General features: G+C 42.8%; 1 protein-coding gene across 2 annotated transcripts in view; it reads right to left on the reverse strand.

The window, feature by feature from the left end:
- Positions 1-17,179, reverse strand: part of LOC141103548 (dimethylaniline monooxygenase [N-oxide-forming] 2-like) — a 77,056-nt gene extending 59,877 nt beyond the window's left edge. Inside the window, exons 1-3 of one of the 2 annotated variants that reach the window (XM_073593247.1) lie at positions 17,044-17,179; positions 13,829-13,966; positions 6,665-6,853 (exon numbers count right to left, since the gene is read on the reverse strand). In XM_073593247.1, the coding sequence (XP_073449348.1) occupies positions 6,665-6,853; positions 13,829-13,954 (315 nt within the window). In that variant the 5' untranslated portion in view covers positions 13,955-13,966; positions 17,044-17,179. Of the gene's footprint in view, positions 1-6,664; positions 6,854-13,828; positions 13,967-17,043 lie in introns of those variants that run through there. The other variant, XM_073593248.1, reaches the window with a different exon arrangement.
- Between the last annotated feature and the right edge of the window lie 6,028 nt (positions 17,180-23,207).

Raw genomic sequence — 23,207 nt, forward strand, 5'->3', positions numbered from 1 at the left:
CCCCAGTTCATTAAAATATGCAAAAGGAAAATTGACTTAGTAGTAATTTACATAACATGTAATGATAGTAGTTGTGCTTTTACAGCAAGGCTTTTGGGGTGCACATAGCAATAGACTGACCACGGAGGGTCAGCGGAGTGATTTAGGGGAAACTGATATTGCTAAGCACCCTTGGAATTCCACCAAAAACACCTTAATATTTCAGCTTACTGACTGTCTTCAATTCAATTTCTGACAAAAATAAACACAGGCAGTGTTTCTACAGAAAAGAAAAATTACAACAAAATGTAAAATCATTCCTAACCTATCCATACACATTTCAAGTATTATTCTACCAGGGAAATGGACCTTGTGTCCAGCTCCACAAAATATTTATATATTTTATATATATATATATCTGTCACAAAACCTCACAAAACCTCCGGTAGCACTGAATGCCCGTTCGGAAAGCACGCTGGATGCAGGACAGCTCAGCAGCTCAATTGCACACTGGGCAAATTCTGGCCAGTGGTCTATTCTCATGACCCAGTAACCCAGTGGATCATCTACTGGAAAGCTCACCATGTCGATTTTATCCCCTAGATAATCTCCCACAGTTTGAAGCAGATGCTGCCGATGGGATTTGGACGCTGACAGCCCTGAGTGCCAAGGATTAAAAATGTTTTAGATGCATCACTTAGGCAGCCCCCTTCTTCACCGCTCCTCCTTTAACCAACAGAAGCCTCAAAACTACCTTTTCCATAAGCCTGTAACCTACCAAAGTCTGGAAAGGTGTTACATAAACTCCTCTTTAAGGTGTCCTCAAGATATTTCATCTTATGCTCCCTCTGTGAGGGCAGGATGAGTTCAGAGACTTTCCCCTTGTAACGGTGGTCAAGAAAAGTTGCCAACCAATATTGATCCTTCTCCTTGATGCTGCAAATTCTCGGGTCCTTTTACAGGCTTTGAAGAATAAAGGATCCCATGCACCGCAAATTTGTGGAGGTATGAGAATCGGAGCCCTTGGGGCCACTGAGGAGTACATTATCTGGAACTGCCTCCTCCCAGCCACGTACTACTCCCAAGAGGTCTGGGGACTGAAAACCCTCTCCTGAGGTTTGACATATGTCTTCCTCTGCCTCCATGCCTCTAAAACTGTCATAATACTCCTCCTCCTCCTCCCCCTCTCCTCTTGTGTGTTCTGTGGCGTCGCAAGAATGGGGTCTGCATAAAGTGGGCTTTGAGAGTAAAGGAAGTCCTCCTCTTCCTCCCACTGCTCTGCCTTGAGTGCCCTGTCCATAATGCCATGCAGAGTATGCTCCAGCAGGAACAGAAGAGGGATAGTGTCATGCATTGTCACGACTCACCATCCTTGTCACCTCCTTAAATGGTGACATTACCATGCATGCATCCTTTATCAGCAGGCATTGGCTTAGGGAAAAAAAAGCCAAGCTCCCCTGAGCCTGCCCTTGTGCCCTACTCACACAGGTACTCGTTGATGGCCCTCTGCTGCATACGCAGCCACTGCAACATTGCCAAAGTTGAGTTCCACTTGGTGGGGCATGTCACGAATCAAGCAATTTGCGGGCAGGTGGAATTCCCGCTGAATTTCAGCACCGAACACTGGCTGTGTATGACCGCCTGAAATGGCTACAGACTCTACTGGCCTGCCTTGGAAGATCTTGCAAACCTGGGTACCAGCTTGAGAAACACTGCACCACCAAATTGAGGACATGTGCCAGGCATGGCACATGTGTCAACTTTCCCTGTCGAAGGGCGGACAGAAGGTTAGTGCCATTATCGCACCAAGGCGACCTCAGTCGGAAGTTTGTCTCCCCTCCTCTTTCCCCCCGCTGGGCCTTACACAAAGCGCAGCACGCTTGCATGCGCAATAGTGAACTGACTGTGAACCTGCAAGGCTTCCATGCTGGTTTCCAGCAGCACCACCGAGAACCGATTAAAAAAAATCGGCTCTGGTGAAGACACTGCTGGATTTGTGGATAGGTAGGTGTCATAATATTAAAAGTCAGCAGCTACAGTATTTGTAGCTGCTGACTTTTCTGTTTCAATATATTTATTGGATTTTTGGGAAACAAACAAGAGGTTAATAAACAAGCTTGTCAATCGCCTGTGCAGGGGCTAGAAAATGGGTAAACAATACCAAGGAACAATAATGTTCATAATTATACTTAACCAAAGTGAGTATAGGGGATATTGCCAGAAGGATAAACAAAGTAGAAAATGCCATGTCCCAAAACTCTACTGTACATACAGTATCGTCACCAGAGGGGAGGCTCTTCACCTGCAACCTTCCCTCCCCGTAGGAGGCAATGGTGTGTACAGAAATTGTGAGAAACTAGAGAGAAGGCAAGGAAAGCAAAAAAGCAGCAAGAAAGGGTCGTAGGTAAGAAAGAGGGAGAAAAGGGGGGAGAAGGAGGAGGGGGGGATAACCGGACTCGGGAGCCCCACAGGTAGAAATCAGACATGACCCAAACAGGATGATTAGAGTGTGGGAAACTCATAAGAGATCCATGGTTCCAAAACTTTGAGAAATTTAACGTGCGAGTCATTCACAATACTGGACATTCGTTCCTGAAGCATCATAGTGGTCATTCCTGTCTTCACCCCTTGGAAAGCCACACGTAGGGTCTTCCAGGCTTGAGCTATGGTCCGCTTAGCTGCAATGAAGAGGTATGTGGCTAGTTTTTGCTGTGGAGCATATAACCCAGGTTTTGCACAATGTAATAGGGCTAAATTAGCGTGCCTATGGACGGTGAGATGGAAAAGGGTCTGAAGTAAGCCAAAAACCCTGGACCAGAACCCCGCTAGTCTTGGGCAAGACTACCAGGTATGTATGACATCCCCCCGCAGTCCACAGTTGCGGAAACAACTGTCACTATTCCCCTGGAAGGTGGGGGCTGTACGAGCCGGGACCCAATACCATCGGAATAGGACCTTATATGCTGCTTCTAGTGTATTTATATTAAAGGAGCATTGGGCCACTATTTTCCAGACCTTACTCCAGTCTTCTAGGTCTATTGGAGAATGGAGGTCCCTTTCCCATTGAGCCATGTAGGAGAGAGATGCTGATGTCGGGCGTCCATTCAGAAATGTATAAATAGCTGAGATGAGGCCAGGGGCCTCGGGATCCTGACATGCATGCTCAAAAAAAGTATTTTGAAATGGGTAAGTGGATGTGTGGCGCAGGGCAACAATCCAGCGTTTCAATTGAAGGAAGCGGTAGTGTTCATTGAACGGTGCATCATGTGTTTCCCGAATGGCCTCCCAGGATAGGAAGGAAAGAGAGGAGAAAAAGTTTTGAATGGTGAGAAAGCCACCAAGAGGATGCCTGAGGCTCTTCAAGGCCTGGGAGAAAAAAAGGATTGTGAGTAATAGGAAGTATCGGCAAAAAGGAGGACATCAAATTCCCAGAATATTGGACGGAATCCCATATCTGCAGACCATGCAGCAGCACGTGGCTCAGTAATGGGGGATGCAACTTATGAGGGAGACAGACTAGAGCTTGAAGTGATGACGGATTGCAGTTGGGTACTTCAAGTAACACCCAAAGAAGGACATCCATAGAAAAGTGAAGCAAAGTCAACGGGGAAATCTGCGCCGCTATATAATACTTAAAGACATTGGGGACCCTCAGACCTCCCTGTAGCCTATGGGTATAAAGAGTAGATCTAGGGACTCTAGGACGTTTCTGCGCCCAGATAAATTGGAGAATTCGGTTTTGCAAAAGTCGAAGAAAAAAAGGAGGGTACTCTAACTGTAGTGTGCGAAAGAAATTGAGGGCTTTAGGTAAGATTGTCATTTTGACTGCAAAGATCGTTCCTATCCACGAAAGGGTGGGAAATTGCCAAGAGTGCATAAGGGAGGTCAAGGCGCGCAATAAGGGGTAGTAGTTGGCGGAAAACAAAGAGGAATAGGAAGGCGTCAATTTTATACCTTAGTATTCAATTGATTGAGACGCCCAACGATATGGAATATGTTCTTGTAAATGCTCCACCACTTCAGCAGGGAGGTTGACGTTCGGGGCTGTGGTATTAAGGGGTTCATTTGAAGGCTGGAGAAGGCTGAAAATTGATCTAATACGAGTTGCAAATTTGGAAGGGAGATAAGTGGTTTTGTCAAAATCAAAAGAGCGTTGCCTCCAAAAAATATGGCTTTGTACTGGGCTCCAGCATACGACAATCCTGAAATGTCAATGTTGGCCCTAATCGCCGCTGCCAATGGCTCCAGTGCGCAACCCCATCAAGTACCCCGAAATATAGGAAACAGGTCGGAAAAAAAGCCTGCATATTTTACCGAGGAGATGAATATAGGGCTTGTAGCCATGATAAGAAGTGTGCCCCAAATCCCCACGTTTAAGAACATATAGGAAGTAATCCCAAGAGAGCGAATCGATTACTTTGTAAGTAGCTGCTGACTTTTAATTTTTTTCTGAAGGGGCCTGGAGCTCCGCTTTAAGTCCAATGAGATTTAAAAATTACAGTCACATGACTAAAATAAAGATACTTATTCTTGTGTTCCTATATCAATAGGAGCTGAGCCACTGCCTCTGCAAGATTTGTACAAGCTTGTTGATGATGGCAGGGAGCAATAAAAGTTGTTTCTCACTAGAGGAACAAGGTAAAATTAAAAAAAATAATAATGCTGGGACATGATATAGAGGGGGAGAAAGAGGGTTGGGGGTAAATTTGAAAACTGTTTGGACATATGCTTTAACTTACAGGGTTGCCATAACCCAATCTCTTTTTGCAGACCAAAAACTAAACACTTTGGTCTGCCATCAAAACATTTGCAATATTTTGTAAGGTAGAAATACACCTTCCATAGGCCGCGGTCAATAATAATATATGCTATCTACAGACAAACCAGTTTCAGCAAGATTTAAGAGAGTGAAATAGCTCCAACTATTTAGAACAGACACACCTTTTGAATAATAAATCCCTATTTGCACAGTTATTAGGAAATATACTGTAGTAGTGCCAATAGGCAATTTCACCACCAGACTAGTTCTTCCAATGCCTTCCACATATGATTTAATTTAAATCTTTACCACAAACAGTTCCCAAACTGTCTTTAGAGAATGGCAGGCTAGAAATAAGCGCCATGGTAAAAGTAGCTCACATCAGCTTTATACAGAATTTTAAGTTACTATAAAGCCTGACAACTAATTTCATTTGTTTGGTCCTTTTTGTCCTGGCAAATATAGCATTAAAAGTATTTTGGCATATTTGTTTGACAAGTGAAAGAAAAACTTGTTGATCTACTCAATTATCTTGTCAGCTTATAACTTCCTGTGCTCTTGGTACGTGCTGCAATCCTTTTGGTTATATTCTTCCTAGTAACATTTAGGGACTACAGAACCTTGCCCCTCTATATTATGACAAAAAGGATAGGCTTCTATAGTCTTTTCCAGGATAACAATGCTGCTTCTCTCCATAAATACAGTAGGGTGAGTGTATTCATTTCAGGACTGGTATTGGCAGAATCATTAGGTGAAAAATTAGGAAAAAAAGAAACTTGTAAAAAGGAAGTTAATGCGGCCATGACATCTAAGGACTAGCTGCAACACTTTAAATGTCATTCTTGGCTTCAAATCGGGACTAACATTTTCCCCAGCCCATTTTTTTCAACCTTTCCAACCAACTCTATTCTTGAAAGTAACCTGCAACAAAAGTGGTTGCTAGACTCATTTAACATCTGTTCTAGGCAACAATAGGTAAGAAGACATGGAGACTTATTTACTAAAACTGGAGCATGCAAAATCAGGCTCACTTCTGCAAAAACAAACAATCAGCTTCCAGGTTTTATTGCCAAAGCTTAATTGAACAAGCTGAGGTTAGAAGCTGATTGGCTACCATGCAAAAGCTGCACCAGCTGCTGGTTACACCATCTTTAGTAAATCCATGTAATGGTGTTTTAATTGGTGCAATGGATCCTAATTGGTGCGTTAGATTAGCTAATTTTAACTATCCTAGACCTGTTCATATGTTAAAAAAGGGGCCACACATTATCTGGAGATGTGAGATTAGATATTCAAAAACAGAAGAACCCCAACTCTACCCTTTCATGCAAATGGACAAAAAAAAAGAAAAAAAAAAGTCTCTTATTGTAACAATTATTTTTATCAGTTTTGCCTTTTTTTTTATAAGAAATCCATTTTGAAAATACAGTGACAGCTGTCCTTGACATGGCTTCATTTATAAAAAAAAAAGCCAATTACTGCTCATCAACAATGCTACGCGATCATCTTACAGGGCAGACATAGTAATTAATGGCTTTGGTGATCATCAAAACATGTAATCTCTATCTTAGCACAGACATGGTGACCACAGGGCTTTGTTGCTAAACAAATATGTGCTCATATGATCAAGGAAGTGTGCTCAGGCACAACTTTGGATTGGCGGAATGTTTCATTGTTAAGACATTGGAAGGCAGCAAGGGTGAAAATGGAAACTTATTTCTGCTTTATGTAAGGAGGGTGAGCAATATATGGGAATAACAATTAAAATCCACATTATGCGGCATAATATCAGACATATTTTAATTAACTCTCTGAAAAAGAGAAATTATTTTAAGGGGCATAACAAAAGTAGATAGTAATTGGCTTTGAAATTGCATTTGGTTTTATGTTATATGAATTTGTATACAATGTATATTACTTACATACCTTGAATTGTATGTATTTTAGTAGGCCAAACCTCTCAGCATATTGTCTGTGGTACGCCACCACCTTAGTGTTGTGCAAAAAGTTGGGATAATCTTCTGGGAAGGGAAAATCACTGTAACACATCATCTCTTTACTGGTGTTGGTAACAACAGACTCATAAATGCTGGCTCTGCCATCTTCCACCTCTGGCTAAAGTAAAATAAATGACAACATTGAACTCTCCAGTAATAGATATAGATAAGTAGAACTCTGGGCACATCTTAGAATCAAACAGTGAAAATGAAACAATTGCATATACTTTTACATAATATTCTTTCCTGTCACATCATGGCAGCATACACTTTGGGTTGTGACTCCGCGCCCACAACCTGATAGGATTGAATAGCTATAAATCTTAGAGAGGACCCCACTGCAGTATTCTTTTTTTCCTCACCTGTCCAGGACCGAATGGATCAGCACCCCTTACTGCTCTCGCCACAGCCAGGTTCAAGCCTCTCCTGGGTGGAAGTCCTTGCCTGTACAGCCTCTAAATGAGCTAGATGGAAGGAACCCCACTTTGGTGGTCTCAGGGGTATGTTGCCTGGTATTGCACAAGCCTTAAACAGGCTTAGTTTATCCACAGCTGCCTTCATTTTCATTTCTGCACACTGTTTCTTTCTTTCACAGGTCCTCTGAGCCCTGTAGTCCCACAGCAGCTTGTTACCCTCAGCAAAATGGCACCCGAGCGTTCGGACGCATCTGTGCATGCGTGGGTGGTAGTGGTGCCACCGAAAGCTTGTTATGCCAGTCTCCAAGATGGCGCCAGTCTCCTCACCACGTGAGTGTGCATGCACAGACGTGACGTCATCTCCGCCGTGACGGCGGTAGATTTAAAAAGCTGGCACATTCTCCATTCATATACTGTGTCAGCAGAGTGCACATCTGCACTCTATTTCCCTCACGATCCTTGCTATCGGCTCCTCCTCTGCCTGCACTTCCCTATACTGCTCTTCTCCACTAAGGTAAGCAGATCTCTCTTCTGGAGCTATTCTTGGGTATTAACTTACTATCTGCATGTGACCTGCTTTCACCATACACTTTCAGGTGGAAGTTTTCTATCACTACTCATGGAGGCCGCTGCCCCAGCAGACCATCCACAGCCTAATAGGCAAGGGGACGGATTGGTAGGTAGAGAAGGTAGAAAAAGAGAGCCTGCCACTAATGCTGCCTTATTGGACAGCCCTATTAGGTCCACGAGGTCTTCAAACTCAAGACGCAGAGAACGATCATTCAGAAAAAGCCACTCAGGTCATAGATAAAGCCGCTCAGATTGCAGAAGAAGCCACTCGGGCCACATAGGGAGCCGCTCAAGTCGCAGAAGAAGTAGCTCAAAATCAACCTCATTCCTACCATAGGAGATCCTTCATACACAGGCCATCATCGCCCAGCCATCGTTCGCGTCCAACCGCAAATTACTGCTGGGTCTGCGGCGCCATAGCGCTACCAGAAAAATTGGCCTGCTGTACCTTCTTTGAGGAAGCTACTAGGGAAGGGAGAAAGAGACGGACACCAGGGAAGTGACAGACATAATCAGAGAATCTGTCAGAGAATCGATCATGCAAGTATCAGTAACTGAAACAGATAAGCCTGTTCAGAGTACTTCGCAAGCTGCACCCAACACATCAAAGAAGTCAGAGGCCCCATCTGACAGCGAAGACTGGGAGGTTTCAGCAGGATTTGACTTTGCGCTGATAGAACCATTCGTAAAATCAGTGAAGGAAGCAATCAGATGGGGGGAGCCTAAAGAAGCTCCATGGAAAATGAAAAAATACTTTCCAAACCTCAAAAAGGACCCAGAAGCATTTCCGTTTATTGATGAATTGGAAGACCTGATCAAAGAAGAGTGGCAAAAACCAGAGAAAAAGACCAGTCTTAACTATAGACTAGCAAAGCTATACCCACTTAAAGAACCTAACGTGAATCCGTTAGTGTCACCTCCAGTGGTAGACGCATCGCTAATGCGTTTGGCCAGGCACATAGCACTACCTATCGAGGATGCAGTAACATTCAGAGATGTGTTAGACAGGAAAATCGATCTTGATTTAAAAAGAGCTTATTTGGCCGCAGGCGGTGCTTGTAGACCAGCCGTTGCACTAGCAGCGGTAGGGAAGGTAATCTCCAGCTGGACATCCAATATTGAAAAGCTAATTCTAGAAGCGGCAGAACAAGAGAAGGTAATCACAGCCCTTCGGGAACTTAGTCTCACCGGAGATTTTGTTGCGGAGGCTTCAGTGGATACAATCAGATCTTCCTCAAGAGCAATGCTGGCTTCCTAATCGCCAGAAGAGCCTTATGGCTTAATCCCTGGGCAGTGGATGCTACTTTGAAGACCAACTGGTGTAAAATTCCATATAACGGAACAAACCTTTTTGGGGCAAAATTGGACACAGCCATATCAAAAGTTACCGGTGGAAAATCAGGGCTTATCCCCTCAGACGAGATCAAAACAACAAAAACCAACTCCAATCAGACGTAATTTTCTAGAAAGATATAGGGAAGCAAAGTCCTATAGACCTAGGAAGGAGTATAGGAGAAACTGGAGGAACACCCGGACATCCTTCTTCCATCAACAGAAGTCTTTTTGAAGGTGTGCCCGTCCAGCCTGCTTTGGTAGGAGCTAGACATGTGCACACTGAAATATTTTGTTTCGGAATTTCGTTTTCGTCCGAAAAATAAATTTATTTAGTTACTCCCGAAATTCGTTTTTATTTATTTCGTTTTTCGTTAAAAATTGCATTTGTCCGAAAATCCAAATTAAGGTCGAATCTGTCATTGAAGGCTTATGGTGTCTGTCGAATGTGCAAAGAAGATTCGACGGAGCAGCTAAACTGTACGACGCCGTATAGTTTACCTGCTCCGTCGAATCTTCTTAGAACTTTCAACAGACACTAGGCATGTGCAATTTGTTTCGCTCCGAATTCGTTTTTTAACGAATTTCGACAAATTCGTTAATTCGGGAATATCTGAATTAACGAAAACTTGTTTTTAAGGAATTTTTTCAGAATATTCGTAAATTCGATAAAATTGGACATTCGTAAATTCGGGCATTTGTACATTCGTAATTTACGAATGTACATTCATACATCCGTACATTAGTAAATTAGTGAATTTGTAAATTTGTAAATTCGAAAATTCGGAAATCTGAAATAATAGTTAACTAATAATAACTTAACTATTAGTAATTACTAGTAACTTTTAAATTATAGGTATTGTAATTTCCTTTAAAATTTGGCTGTTAGTGAACGTAACACATACAAATTTATCCGAAGTTATGAATGATCCGAAAAAATGGAATGGAACATAATGAATTAATAATAATAAATAACAATAATAATAATAACAACGTTTTATTATTATTATTTATTATTAATTTGTTCAGTTCCAATTGTTTAGATGCAGCATTCGTTTTGGATAATTCGTAACTTCGGATAAATTCGTATTTGTTACGTTCACTGACAGTCAAAATTAAAAGGAAATTACAATACCTATAATTTAATAGTTAGTTACTATTTCAGATTTTTGAATTTTCGGGTTTTTGGATTTTCAAACTTCGAATTTACAAATTTCCAAATTTTCTAATTTACAAATGTACGATTTTACGAATTTACGAATGTATGAATTTACAAATGAACAAATGTAAAAATGTACGAATGAACGAATGTTCGAATTTACGAATGTACGAATGTACGAACGAACGCATTTACGAATTTATGAAATGAACGAATTTACAAATCGCGATCATAACGAATTACCCGAAAAACGAAAAAAAAAAAAATAAACGAATGAAACGAAAACGAAAATGAACGAATTTTTTGGCTGTGCACATGTCTAACAGACACCATAAGCCAAAGTACGTGTGTACTTAGTTATTTTGGCTATTTTACTGCTCCTCCTCTTTGGTTACAATCAGCCAATAACATTCATCATCATTATTATTTTTATTTATCTTTTCTCCCCTATGTCGAATCTTTTCTCCCTTACGTCAAATCTTTTCTCCTCTACATCGAATCTTTTCTCCCCTACGTCGAATCTTTTCTCTCCATGTAGAATAATCTTGGACTAATAGAGTTAAGGTTAGGCACATTCGACCACAGGTTTGATGGACACAGATTGTTATTGTCATCATCATGTCGAATCTCCTATCTATATCGAACTGTTGTAGCAACGAAAACGAAAATAAAGCATTTGTTTATGTCGGATCTTTCGTTTTTCGGATTCTGCACTTTCGTTATCGTTTGTTAAAACGATAATGAAAATGCCTGAAATTCGGACGAAAATGCATTCGGACGAAAATGAATGCACATGTCTAGTAGGAGCCAGACTCAAGAAATTCATGCAGGTTTGGGTGGAAAGCATAAAAGATCCTTGGGCGATGGCCACCGTCCAATTTGGTCACAGGTGAAAATTCAAAAATCTAATTCCGAGGGACCAGTTTCATGCAACCAGGTTACCAGCATTGGTGAGAATTAGTAAAATACGTCCAGGATCTACTTCAGAAATGGGCAATAGTGGAAGTACCATTGCTCCAGAGAGGGAAAGGCTTCTACTCCCCACTATTTTTGGTAAAGAAAAAAACGGGGGATTTGCGTCCAGTATTAGACCTAAAAAATCTCAACAAGAGAATTCTGGTAGAAACATTCAAGAGGGAAAGTTTACAGTCAATCCTTCGTGTGATAAATCTAGGAGACTGGATGCTACCTATAGATTTGTCAGACGCATACCTTCATTTCCCCATACACGTTACGTTTCAGAAGTTTCTTCAGTTTACAGTAAACTGTCAGCATTTTCAGATCCAAAGTCTTCCATTCGGAATTTCCACCGCCCCCAGAACATTCACGAAAGTCCTGTTACCAGTGATAGCCTTTCTAAGGGAGAGGGGTCTAAGAGTCCATCACTACCTGGACGACATCCTCCTACTATCAGACAGCCAGAAATCCCTTATTTATCATCGGAAGACGCTGATTTCAACTCAGCAGCATTTCGGTTGGCTGATAAATTGGAGACAGAGCAATCTCCAAATCACACAAAGAATGATCTTCCTGGGAGCAGAGCTGGACACCCGGATGAACACAACAGAACTTCCTCAAGAAAAGATAGCCCCTTTAATCCAAAAAATGCTGAAAGTTTTACTAGCAGTGGTGCTACCGGCCAGAGCATGCCTCAGCACTCTGAGGTTAATGTCGGCAATCATTCCAATGGTTCAATGGGCACAGTGGCACACAAGGGCATTTCAGAACTCATTTCTGGGACAGTGGGACAGAGTGTCTATGCTTCAACCAATTCTTATCACCAAAGAAGTCAAACGGTCAATACGGTGGTGGACTCGGGTGCAAAATCTAAAGAAATTCAGGCACATAGTTCCCCCTCTACAGGAAGTGGTCTTAACAGGAATATAGTTCCCCCTCTACAGGAATATTCTTAACAAGCAGTAAAAAAAGGTTGCCTTCACATCTGTAACCACTGGTACTTTAAAAAAAGTAATCATCAAAGTTAACAGCAGAGGCATAGAGGAATGAAGAATTCCTGCACTCGGGGGATAAATAACTGAAGGCCTATTATCCGCTCGATACAGCGTCCAGCTGCATCAAGCTGCCATGTACTATATTTCAGCCTGTCATAGGCTTTAAAACTTGCCAGCAGTGGAACTGGATGCTGCATCTGTGCTCCCTGGGGCTCCCATGATTGTCAGGATTGAATGCCGACAAGCCAAACTGTCCATGTACATGTGGCCTTAGTCTCTGTTGTGATCTTGAGGATGAACTACTCCATTATACCTGCAGCTACAGAGGTCAGTGATGGCTTGTTGTGATTTTTTTACTGCTTGTAAAGAGTATGTAAATACTTTAATGTTCATAATCTAGGTACAGGTGCACTATAAAAAAGAAAATGTGTTTGTTCAGTTGAAAAACAGAAGAAGGATTAGAACCAGTGTTGGGTTTTTACAGCTATCCGGTGCTCTGTTAGAGAAATTTACCTTTGTATATTCTTATTGTATCAAACAAAGTGTGGGTACATTTCTAATAACAGCCCAGACAGAAAAATTGATATTTTTTTGTAGAATAAGAGATGGCTAGAACTCCTTTCAGCTTTTAATTGATGCTTGTGTCTCTGTTGCAGATGTTCCCTTAATTCTTGCTTGGTGAATTCATTGTCACAAAGGGGTTGATTCACTAAAACTGGAGAGTGCAAAATCTGGTGCAGCTCAGCATAGAAACCAATCAGCTTCCATTTTTTTTTTTTGGTCAAAGCATAATTGAACAAACTGAAGTTAAAAGCTGATTGGTTACCATGCATAGATGCTCCAGATTTCGCACTCTCTAGTTTTAGTAAATCAACAAAACATTGCATAGCTCAACTCACCAACCAGTCTGCCAACCGACCAAATTAACCTGTCCAACAATCTGCGTAAAAAACAGGGGTTTAGTTGAGCCACAGAATGTTCTGTTATTTGTCTTTCATGCGTTTGCCCTTCCATGTGCTCCTTGCTGTGAAGGCCTGTTATAGGTGTGGGCAGGGGCCATTTGTTTGTTTTTAGTAAAGTGAGGGGAAGATCTCTCTAATTAAGCCCTTCATAGCAGAAAAACTAAACACTTTAAAAGCCCAAAAAAGTTTAAGTTACTCTTTTTTTTCAATAAAAAATCTCTTGTGTTTAACCTCTAATTATTCTCTTGTTATCCCTGCCAAGCCTTAAGTAACTACTCCCTCTCTCTGCTCTCCTTGGCAACAAGTGTAAAACAAGTGTTTATATGAAAAAAAGGTTTATGTATTTATTAGTATTTGTTGTTCTATTGCATTATTAATATTCTGGAAACAAATGTAAAATGAAAAAAAAAACAAAAAAACACACAACAGAGCACCTTACAGTCAGTGATCACTATCACTAATCACAGGCTTGAATATGATCATGGCTACCAATGAAAAACTTCTCAACATTTGCGCTGTGTTTAAGAATCACAAGCATGTGTATTCCAGGATCACTCGATTACCATCAAAAGGAAGAGAGGTGCTATAGATGAAGCACGGAAGCAATTATCATTTGAAAAATGCTACTACTCTATTGTCACTTTAAAGTGCAAGTAACATATTTTATCCTAAAATCCTTTTCATATTAAATCTAGAACTTACTGTGTATCTCCAAAGTCCACCAATGTCATCACTTCTTTCAAAACAAACAGGTTCCAGTTCTTCATCTAAGCAGCATTTGATGGATGCAAGACCACTGGTCCCTGCTCCAATCACAGCAACCTTCATGTTAATGGTTACCTGTAAAAGACATTTGGCTCCACATTTCTCTTATATTAAAGGTCAATGGCAAGACATCAAACTACCAAACTGGGGTTGATTTACTAAAGGCAAACAGACTGTACACTTTCCAAGTGCAATTGCACACTGCAAGAGTATTTGCTCCAGGGCTTAAAAAATGAGGGGTGTTGTGCTTGTAGGCAGGTGCAGTTCATCCTCCCCGCTGTAGGTGGCGCTATTCAGCTGGCCGCTGTGCAGAGGGAATGGCAGTTGAGAGGAGCTTTGTTCCATCATCCAATCATGCCCAAGCAAAAATGCTGTTTTCAGTGGTGTATTTTCGTTTTGTGCTGCCCCAGGCAAGACTAAAATCGGCACCCCTCTCAAGCAGTGGTTGAGGGGGGAGGGGGGGTTGTGACAGTGGTGGAGGTAGTGGTGGTGGGACGGGATGAGTGGCAGCAGTGGCGGAGTGGTGCAATCAGTGGCAGGGGTGGTGGTGGGGGATGAGATGAGTGGCAGCAGAGGTGGGGGGAATGGGATGGGATGAGAGGCAGTGGCGGTGGGGATGGGATCAGTGGCAGCTGTGGTGGTGGGGGGGTTGGGGGTGGGATTAGTGACAGAGGGATGGTGTTGGGGGGAATGGGATGGCATACCTCCCAACTTTCTGAGATGGGAATGAGGGACACCTATTAGCAAAAGTATGCAGGCATAGGACACACCTCCTGCCACGCTCCCCATAAAGGAGAATTGTACTAAAGAATGATTGGCTAAACCCACAAGTGATTTTTTACCACTACTATTCCTTTATATTGGCTTTTGAAATTTACAAATGCAGCAATTTAGACCCTAAATGAAAAGTTTAGCACTCTGAAACACTTTTTGATAGATAGTGCATTTTATATACAACTATATAGATCAGACCAAAATGAGGGACAAATGAGGAGGAAAGAGGGACAGAGGGACATTCTTCAGAATGAGGGACAGTCCCTCGAAATCAGGGACAGTTGGGAGCTATGGGATGGTAACACTGGCACTCACTTGCTATGAGTGTCAGTCGATTCCCCCTCCTTGCTCAGTGCTCTCTCAGTCTGGCTTCATGAGCCTCCAGAAACTTCTCTCCTGACATGGAGTCTCTGTCTCCGTGTCTCCTCACAAAGGGGACATCTGTCCTCCTTCATTCTACTGGGCCACCAGCTAATCAGCGGACTTTCACATAAACTCCAGTTTCCTCCTCCCGACATGACATCTGCTTGCAGAAATGAGCGGAGAGGATAGGCTGACGGTGCGCTGTGCCAGTGAGTGAGTGCTCAGCAACAGTGTACTACTATGTTGTGACTCCGATGAGCGGAGGCGGCTGCGGCAGAGCACCCCCCCATCCCACAGTGTACTGCTATATTTAGATCATTGCCTCTAACTAGAATTGGTGGGCGGGCCCCCTTCTAACAAGAACCGGAACAAAGTCGTGGTGACCCTTCTCTCTGGAGGCAGCACTGTCCCCCTGAAAAATGCAGCCCAAGGCAAATACCTTTCTTTGCCTCGTGGTAGATATGCCCATGGCTGTTTTTTATTTTCCTTGCACGTTACGTAGTATTCTTTGCAAAGTGAAGCTTCAAATACCGTACTGGTGACCCCACAATTGGGATAAAACTTTTTCGCAGAAGAGAGTTTAACAAGACTCGTGGCCACTCATTAAAATTAGAAGAAAAGAGGTTTAACCTTAAACTACGTAGAGGGTTCTTCACTGTAAGAGCGGCAAGGATGTGGAATTCCCTTTCACAGGCGGTGGTCTCAGTGGGGAACATTGATAGCTTCAAGAAACTATTAGATAAGCACCTGAATGACCGCAACATACAGGGATATATAATGTAATACTGACACATAATCACATACATAGGTTGGACTTGATGGACTTGTGTCTTTTTTCAAACTCACCTACTATGTAACTATGTAACTCATTAATTAAGCTCTGGAGCAAATGCCTTTATGGAGTGCATCTGCATGTCTATTTGAATTTAGTAAACAAACCCCTATGACCCCAGTTTTCTAAAAGGAGTACAGCATATTAACTTTGCAAAGTGAGCTTGCAGTTATCCTAGTGAATGGAATTAAAAATTCACTTTGCAAAGAATACCCAATCATTTGTAGGAAAAAGTCTGAATAGATTATTGCTCGCACATTTTTGGATGTTTCAAGTCAGCAGACATTTCATTCACATTTCATTTATTCAACCCCATTCACTAAGCTAGGTGCAATTAACTTATCTTGAAGTAAAGCTGTGATTTTAATCATCCAATCACAAGCAAGTAAACATCCTGTTTTTTTCTACACATGATTGCTTATTTGGGTATTTTTTACAAAGTACATTTTCACTTCCTTTCATCGTATTCACTAAGTCAAAATTAACTTTGTAAAATGAATGGTATCACCCTTAATCCAAACGTCTACTTTGCAAATTGAAAATCCACTTTGAAAAGTGAGTATGTTCTATGTCTTTAGTAAATCAACTCCAGCATTTGCACACACATATACAAACAGATAAAGGGTGTAAAAAACAAATATGCAATTCTTAAAATATTTCCAAAACAAAATAAAATCATGCAAACATCCTTTCTATACTTATTTATAGAATATATATATATATATATATATATATATATATATATATATATATATATATATATATATATATATATATATATATATATATATATATATATATATATATATATATATATATATATATACACTATACTTGAATAAAACAAATAAAATGTATACATTTGTCAACTATATAAGCAGACCCAGTTTTGCTACCCACTAAGCTATTTTCTATATTCTGATTTTCAGTATTACAATTCCCAATATGGCTGTTTTGTAATATACAAAGAATTACTGATATAGTGTAACTAAAAGTGATTTATATAAAGACAACATGATGTAGTCAGTAGCATAAAATAGTAAAGCTGTAGAAGTCATCAGAGCATTTGTAAAAAGTATAGAATTCTAAATGTGAAATGTACATAGCACTATAGTAATTAAGTAGCCTCAAATTTTGTTTTCTAAAACATCTGATCCAGAGAGCTGTTACACAATGTACTTACTTCAAACACTCAATCGCATACACTCAAGTGAAGCTTACGGATCCTCTTTTAAAAGTTACATCATGCTCCAGCTCCTCCCTTTAAAATTGAAAGTCTTTAGATCTGGGTGTGTTGAGAACAAGAAAAAAGAATCATGTGGTTTCATAGTGCTATTTTTTCTTACTATACGACTTTTCCCAAGCAAGGAGATGAAGCTGAAGATGAACATAAAAAACACAACTAAAAGCAGTTGTGTAATGTTTTAGAAACAATTTAATGCATCTTCACATACAACTATCACAGGTACCTGAATTGATCTTAATAGCAAAGGGAAACATTTGGTATTCCTACAGTGCAAGAAAGAGGAAAAAGAACGTTGAAAACAAAGTTGCAGCAGCATACCCAACAAGTCCAGTAACAAAATGGGAAAATAAATTTCCATCAGTGCTTGTAAAAATGCATAAATGTTTGTAAACCTAAAAAAAAAAATAAAAAAAAAAAAAACATGTTCCTGTCTCTTCAAGGCAGGATAAACTATATTGTGATCTTGCAATGTTTTGTTTTCAATCTTGTACAATGCCTGAATGATCCTGCCTGTTCCTATCTATAAGCTGACCACACTCATCATGACTGCCGATCCATGATAGTGTGGTCAGTTTACGTCCCTCCATCATCGGCATCTCTGTACAGTGTCTGTATTTCTCCCTCCCTCATTGCTTCCTGTCATTTCTCTTTTGTGCTCTGTCTAGAGAGCCCCTCTTCTCCCTTCCAAGCTTGAATGACTGAGCATTTTTGCATGCATGCGTGTATCTATACATGAGTTTATGTGTGTGTGTACATGTCCATGCTTGTATGTATCCATGCATGTATGTGTTTATGTGTATGTGTGTTTGCATGTATGTATGTGCATGTGTGTATGTATATGTGCATTTATGTGTGCATGCATGTTTGTATCCGTGTGTATGTGTACATGTATGTATCTATGAATGCATGTTTGTATGTGTGTATGCATTTATGCACATGCGTGTATGTATGCGTACATGTGTACATGTGTGTATGTGCATCTATGCATGTCTGTATGTGTGTATGCATGTATGTGTTTATGTACGTGTGTGTGCATGCATGTATGTATGTGTGTATGTATGGGTGCATGTCCATGCGTGTATGTATATATGCATTTATGTGTGAAACGACAGGTTGAAAATAAGTAGGGAGCTTCAAATAGTGGCTGCTGGTTACATAGTGAAGCCATTGAGGGGTTAATAGTTATCCTTCTGCTCGCCTCCCTCCCCAGCAGCTGTGGGGTTAAATTTGTGTGTTGTCTTGATGGTGCTGTTGATAACAATGACTGTAAAAGTCCTATGCCCCCCTCCTCTTCCCCTCTTATTAGAGATAAGCACCACCTGTTGGTAATGATTTCTCTGTATTGATTTCTGTCAGACAGTTACTCCTGCATAGGCTCCCTCCTGCCTATGAAATGCTGCATCCCTTACGCCTCAAATGCTACTCGGCAGTTGCCTGCTTTTGCGTTCTATACAGGCTGGAGCTCATGATGCAGAATCTCCTGCTATATCGGCATCGGTGTTAATTTCGTAGACAAAAAAAATTCCGTTCTAAGTTTCATCAGTGGCATGCTTCCAGTGATGAGAACGAAATTAAAGTATCCCACATTTTCGTCAATTGACAAAAACTATGATGAAAATCAATTCCATTTTTGTCAGCAAACGAAAATGAGACGAAAATGTGAGGGAGGGACGTTTACCCATGTGGACTTCTGGTTTCCTTGGAGCTTCACCTGTACAGCCCGTGAGTGCTTAGCACTGTGCACCATTACAGGTCTTCTCAGATGACTGTCCAGAGCATTGTGCATTACAGGCCTCCTCAGATCGCCCACAGCACTGTGCACATTACAGGCTTCCCCTCAGACCACCATCCAGAGCACTGTGCAGCATTACAGGCCTCTCAGATCACCATCCAGTCTAGAGCACTGACTGTGCAGCATTTACAGGCCTCTCAGACCACTGTCCCAGAGCACTGTGCATTCCAGGCCTCCTCAGACCACCCAGAGCACTGTAAGTGTGTACATTTCAGGCCTCCTCTCAGACCACCATCCAGAGTACTGTGCACAGTACTGTCACTACTCCCCCATCTGCAGCACTATCTGCTTGGAGCACTGCAATTGTCACAAAGATCCTGCCAGTAACCGGCGTCCCAGGTGCACGGGAACCCGGCCACGGGTCCCATTGCGCATGCGCGCGCGTTCACGGGTGCGGTCACGCACGGGCACGCGCGCACCCCCGCTGGTGTCAGGCGGGCTATTTAAACCTGCCTGTCACACTCCATCCCCGCTGTCTGCTCTACAGCGTTCTGTGAGTGTTACCTGATCTGATCTGTGTTTCCTGTTATCTGACCCGGCTTCCTGTTTGACGATCCTGCTATCTGCCTGCACCAGACCCTCTTGGCTTGCCTGACCATCCCTCTGCATTACCCCTGGTACCTCTGCTGTCCGAACGTTACTGACCACCGGCTTGTTGACCCTCCGCTGTGTTCATCAGCTTCCAGTCTGCTATTACCTGCTGTTGTTCCTGGTTCCAGTCCAGCTTCCAGTTTTCTATTACCTGCTGTTGTTCCTGGTTCCAGTCCAGCGTTCCAGGCTACCTTCTGCTGGTTCCAGTCCAGCGTTCCAGGCTACCTTCTGCTGTGTTCCAGCCCAGCGTTCCAGGCTATCTTCTGCTGTGTTCCAGTCCAGCGTTCCAGTCTATTACCTGCTGTTGTTCCTGGTTTCAGTCCAGCGTTCCAGGCTACCTTCTGCTGTGTTCCAGCCCAGCGTTCCAGGCTATCTTCTGCTGTGTTCCAGTCCAGCGTTCCAGTCTATTACCTGCTGTTGTTCCTGGTTCCAGTCCAGCGTTCCAGGCTACCTTCTGCTGTGTTCCAGCCCAGCGTTCCAGGCTATCTTCTGCTGTGTTCCAGTCCAGCGTTCCAGTCTATTACCTGCTGTTGTTCCTGGTTCCAGTCCAGTGTTCCAGGCTATCTTCTGCTGTTGTTCCAATCCAGCTTCCAGTCTGCTATTACCTGCTGTTGTTCCTGGTTCCAGTCCTGCATTGCAGTCTCTGTCCTCAGTCTACTCCTCAGACTACTGACTCCAGAGGGTGCCACCACTACTGGACTTTCAGCAACTGTTGATCCTGCCAGGCACCCATACCACTCTTCACTCCTGGCCCTCTGTCTCCATTCCAGGGGAACGGGAGTGGGAGCTGTAAGGGAGGTCTTTTCCTGCACTTCAGGCTCACAACCTACCAGGTACGTGACAGTAGCAGACAGCCATGTCTGAGCCTGAGCAGGGAACGTCTCCCATGGAGGAACTCGGTGCACACCTGGCAGGATTGACTGAAGCAGTCAAAAATCTGCAGCAAGGATACACCAGACTGGAGGAACGAGTGTTAACCCTGTCTAACCCCATTGGGGCCCAGGGAGCTTCCTGTGCTCCTGCTCCTTCAGTTGGGCTTTCCTCAACGGTGGTGATGCTCCCTCCGGAACCTAAGGTTCCCACACCTGAACGTTTCTTTGGAAATCGCCATAAGTTCAGAGCCTTCCGCAACTCCTGCGAACTATTTTTTGCTCTTCAGCCACGTACCTTTTCCCTGGAGGCTACAAAGGTGGGCTACGTGATTTCTCTACTCTCTGGTGACCCCCAAACCTGGGCCCATCGCCTCTTAGAGCAAAAGGACATATCTCTGACCAACCTCTCCACTTTCTTTGACGCACTAGGCCAGTTATATGATGACCCCCAGCTATCTGTAACTGCAGAGGCGGCTCTACACTCCCTTCAACAAGGTCGCAGAGCAGCAGAGGATTATGTGGCTGAATTCAGGAAGTGGAGTGCGGATACTAACTGGAACGATGCGGCTCTCCGTTATCAATTTCGGTTGGGACTTTCTGATCCTCTGAAGGATGAACTGGCCAGGGTGGGTACACCACAGACTTTAAATGCTTTAATCGATCTAGCTATCCAGATCGATCGATGCCTACGAGAGGGCAGGTCTGAGAGAGCTATGGGGTCTTCTCGTCCAACTTGGGTTACCCCTAAGGTTCCCCATCACCCATCATCAACACCACCTACCTCCACGCTTAACTTACCTGAGCCAATGCAATTAGGAGTCCTGCGGCCTTCACTCACCCCAGAGGAACGACAACGTCGTCGAGCAAATAACTTGTGCCTGTATTGTGGGGAACCCAGGCACTATGTCAGGAACTGTCCCCTCAAACTCCGTAAGTGTTTATCCCTATCTAATGACTATGTGACATCTCTGGTTAAAAATACCACTCACCTTGCTCTTCCTCTTCTGCTACAGCTTCCAGGGAAGGATCTACAAATCACCGCCATTATTGACTCAGGAGCTTGCAGCTGTTTCATGGATTCTCGTTTTGCCATCCAACACCAAATACCCTTGTCACCTAAAGCCCATGGACTTTCTATCCATCTAGCTGATGGAACCGCTATCAAGTCTGGACCTGTCACCCAAGAGACTATGCCAATACCCGTTTTCGTTTCCAACGTCCATCAGGAACAGCTGCGCCTGGACATTATCGCTTTACCCCTGTTCCCCATAATACTTGGCATGCCATGGTTACAGGCCCATAATCCGGACATAAATTGGATCACGGGTGAGGTGACCTTTCCCTCTCCTTACTGCCAACAGTTTTGCAGAACCCAGAACATCCAGGAGAACTCTACTCTGTTATGCCTAGATACAGATCCTAGTGTACTTCAATCCATTCCTTCCGCCTATCATGATTTCCTGGACGTATTTAGTAAACAGTGGGCAGAGGTGTTACCCCCTCACCGGGCCTATGACTGTCCCATTGAGTTACTTCCTGGTGCTGAAATTCCTTTTGGAAGAATATTTCCCCTGACTGAGGTGGAGCAAGTGGCATTGAAGGAATACATTGACGAAAACCTCAAAAGAGGCTTCATTCGTCCATCCACGTCCCCCGCAGGTGCAGGCATCTTCTTCGTGCAGAAAAAAGATAAAACCCTCAGGCCGTGTGTGGATTACCGCGAACTAAACAAAATTACTGTGAAGAATCGGTACCCTCTCCCCTTAGTACCAGAGTTGTTTCAGAGACTGGGGACGGCTACCATATTCACCAAACTTGATCTCCGTGGGGCCTACAATTTAGTTCGTATCAGGGATGGAGATGAATGGAAGACCGCTTTTCGTACACGTTATGGACATTTTCAGTACCTCGTGATGCCTTTCGGCCTGTGTAATGCCCCTGCCACATTTCAATACTTTATTAATAATGTGTTACGTGACTTTCTAGACCTGTTTATCATCGTCTATTTAGACGACATATTGATTTTCTCTTGTTCCCTTGAATCCCATCGCAGGCACGTCAGAAGTGTATTGGGCCGACTTCGACAACACGGTCTATATGCAAAGGCTGAAAAATGTGAATTCGAACAGGAAAGTATTCCATTTTTAGGGTTAGTCATCTCCAGTAAGGGCATTAAAATGGACCCCCAGAAGGTCATGGCTGTTCTAGATTGGCCAGTCCCGACTGATAAGAAAGGAATCCAGCGATTCGTTGGATTCGCTAATTTTTACCGCAAATTTATTAAAGGGTTCTCAGCCATCATTGCACCCATCACACAGCTTACCAAACAGGGTACACGCTTCCATTGGTCGGCCGAGGCTCAAAAGGCTTTTGAGACTCTCAAGGGCCTTTTTACCTGCGCCTCTGTACTGAAGCATCCAGATTCCTCTCTGCCATTTATTCTAGAAGTGGATGCATCTGAAATTGCTGTAGGAGCAGTATTATCCCAAAGACAGGGAACCAAAGCCCTGCTGCATCCTGTGGCTTTCTTTTCTCGTAAATTATCCACGGCAGAGAGAAATTATGATGTAGGTGACAGAGAGTTGTTGGCAATCAAGTCAGCATTGGAGGAGTGGCGCTATCTGTTGGAGGGTGCCGCTCATCCAGTTTTAATCTTTACAGATCATAAGAACCTGGAGTATTTGAGGTCTGCAAAGAGGTTGAAACCACGTCAGGCCAGGTGGGCTCTCTTTTTCTCCAGGTTCTCCTTCCATGTCACTTACCGTCCTGGCTCCAAGAATACCAAACCTGACGCCCTGTCTAGGATGTTTCACAAACCTCAAGAGATTTCCCCTCCAGACACCATT

The sequence above is a fragment of the Aquarana catesbeiana genome, linkage group LG07 (assembly GCF_042186555.1).
Source record: "Aquarana catesbeiana isolate 2022-GZ linkage group LG07, ASM4218655v1, whole genome shotgun sequence".
Classification (NCBI taxonomy): domain Eukaryota; kingdom Metazoa; phylum Chordata; class Amphibia; order Anura; family Ranidae; genus Aquarana; species Aquarana catesbeiana.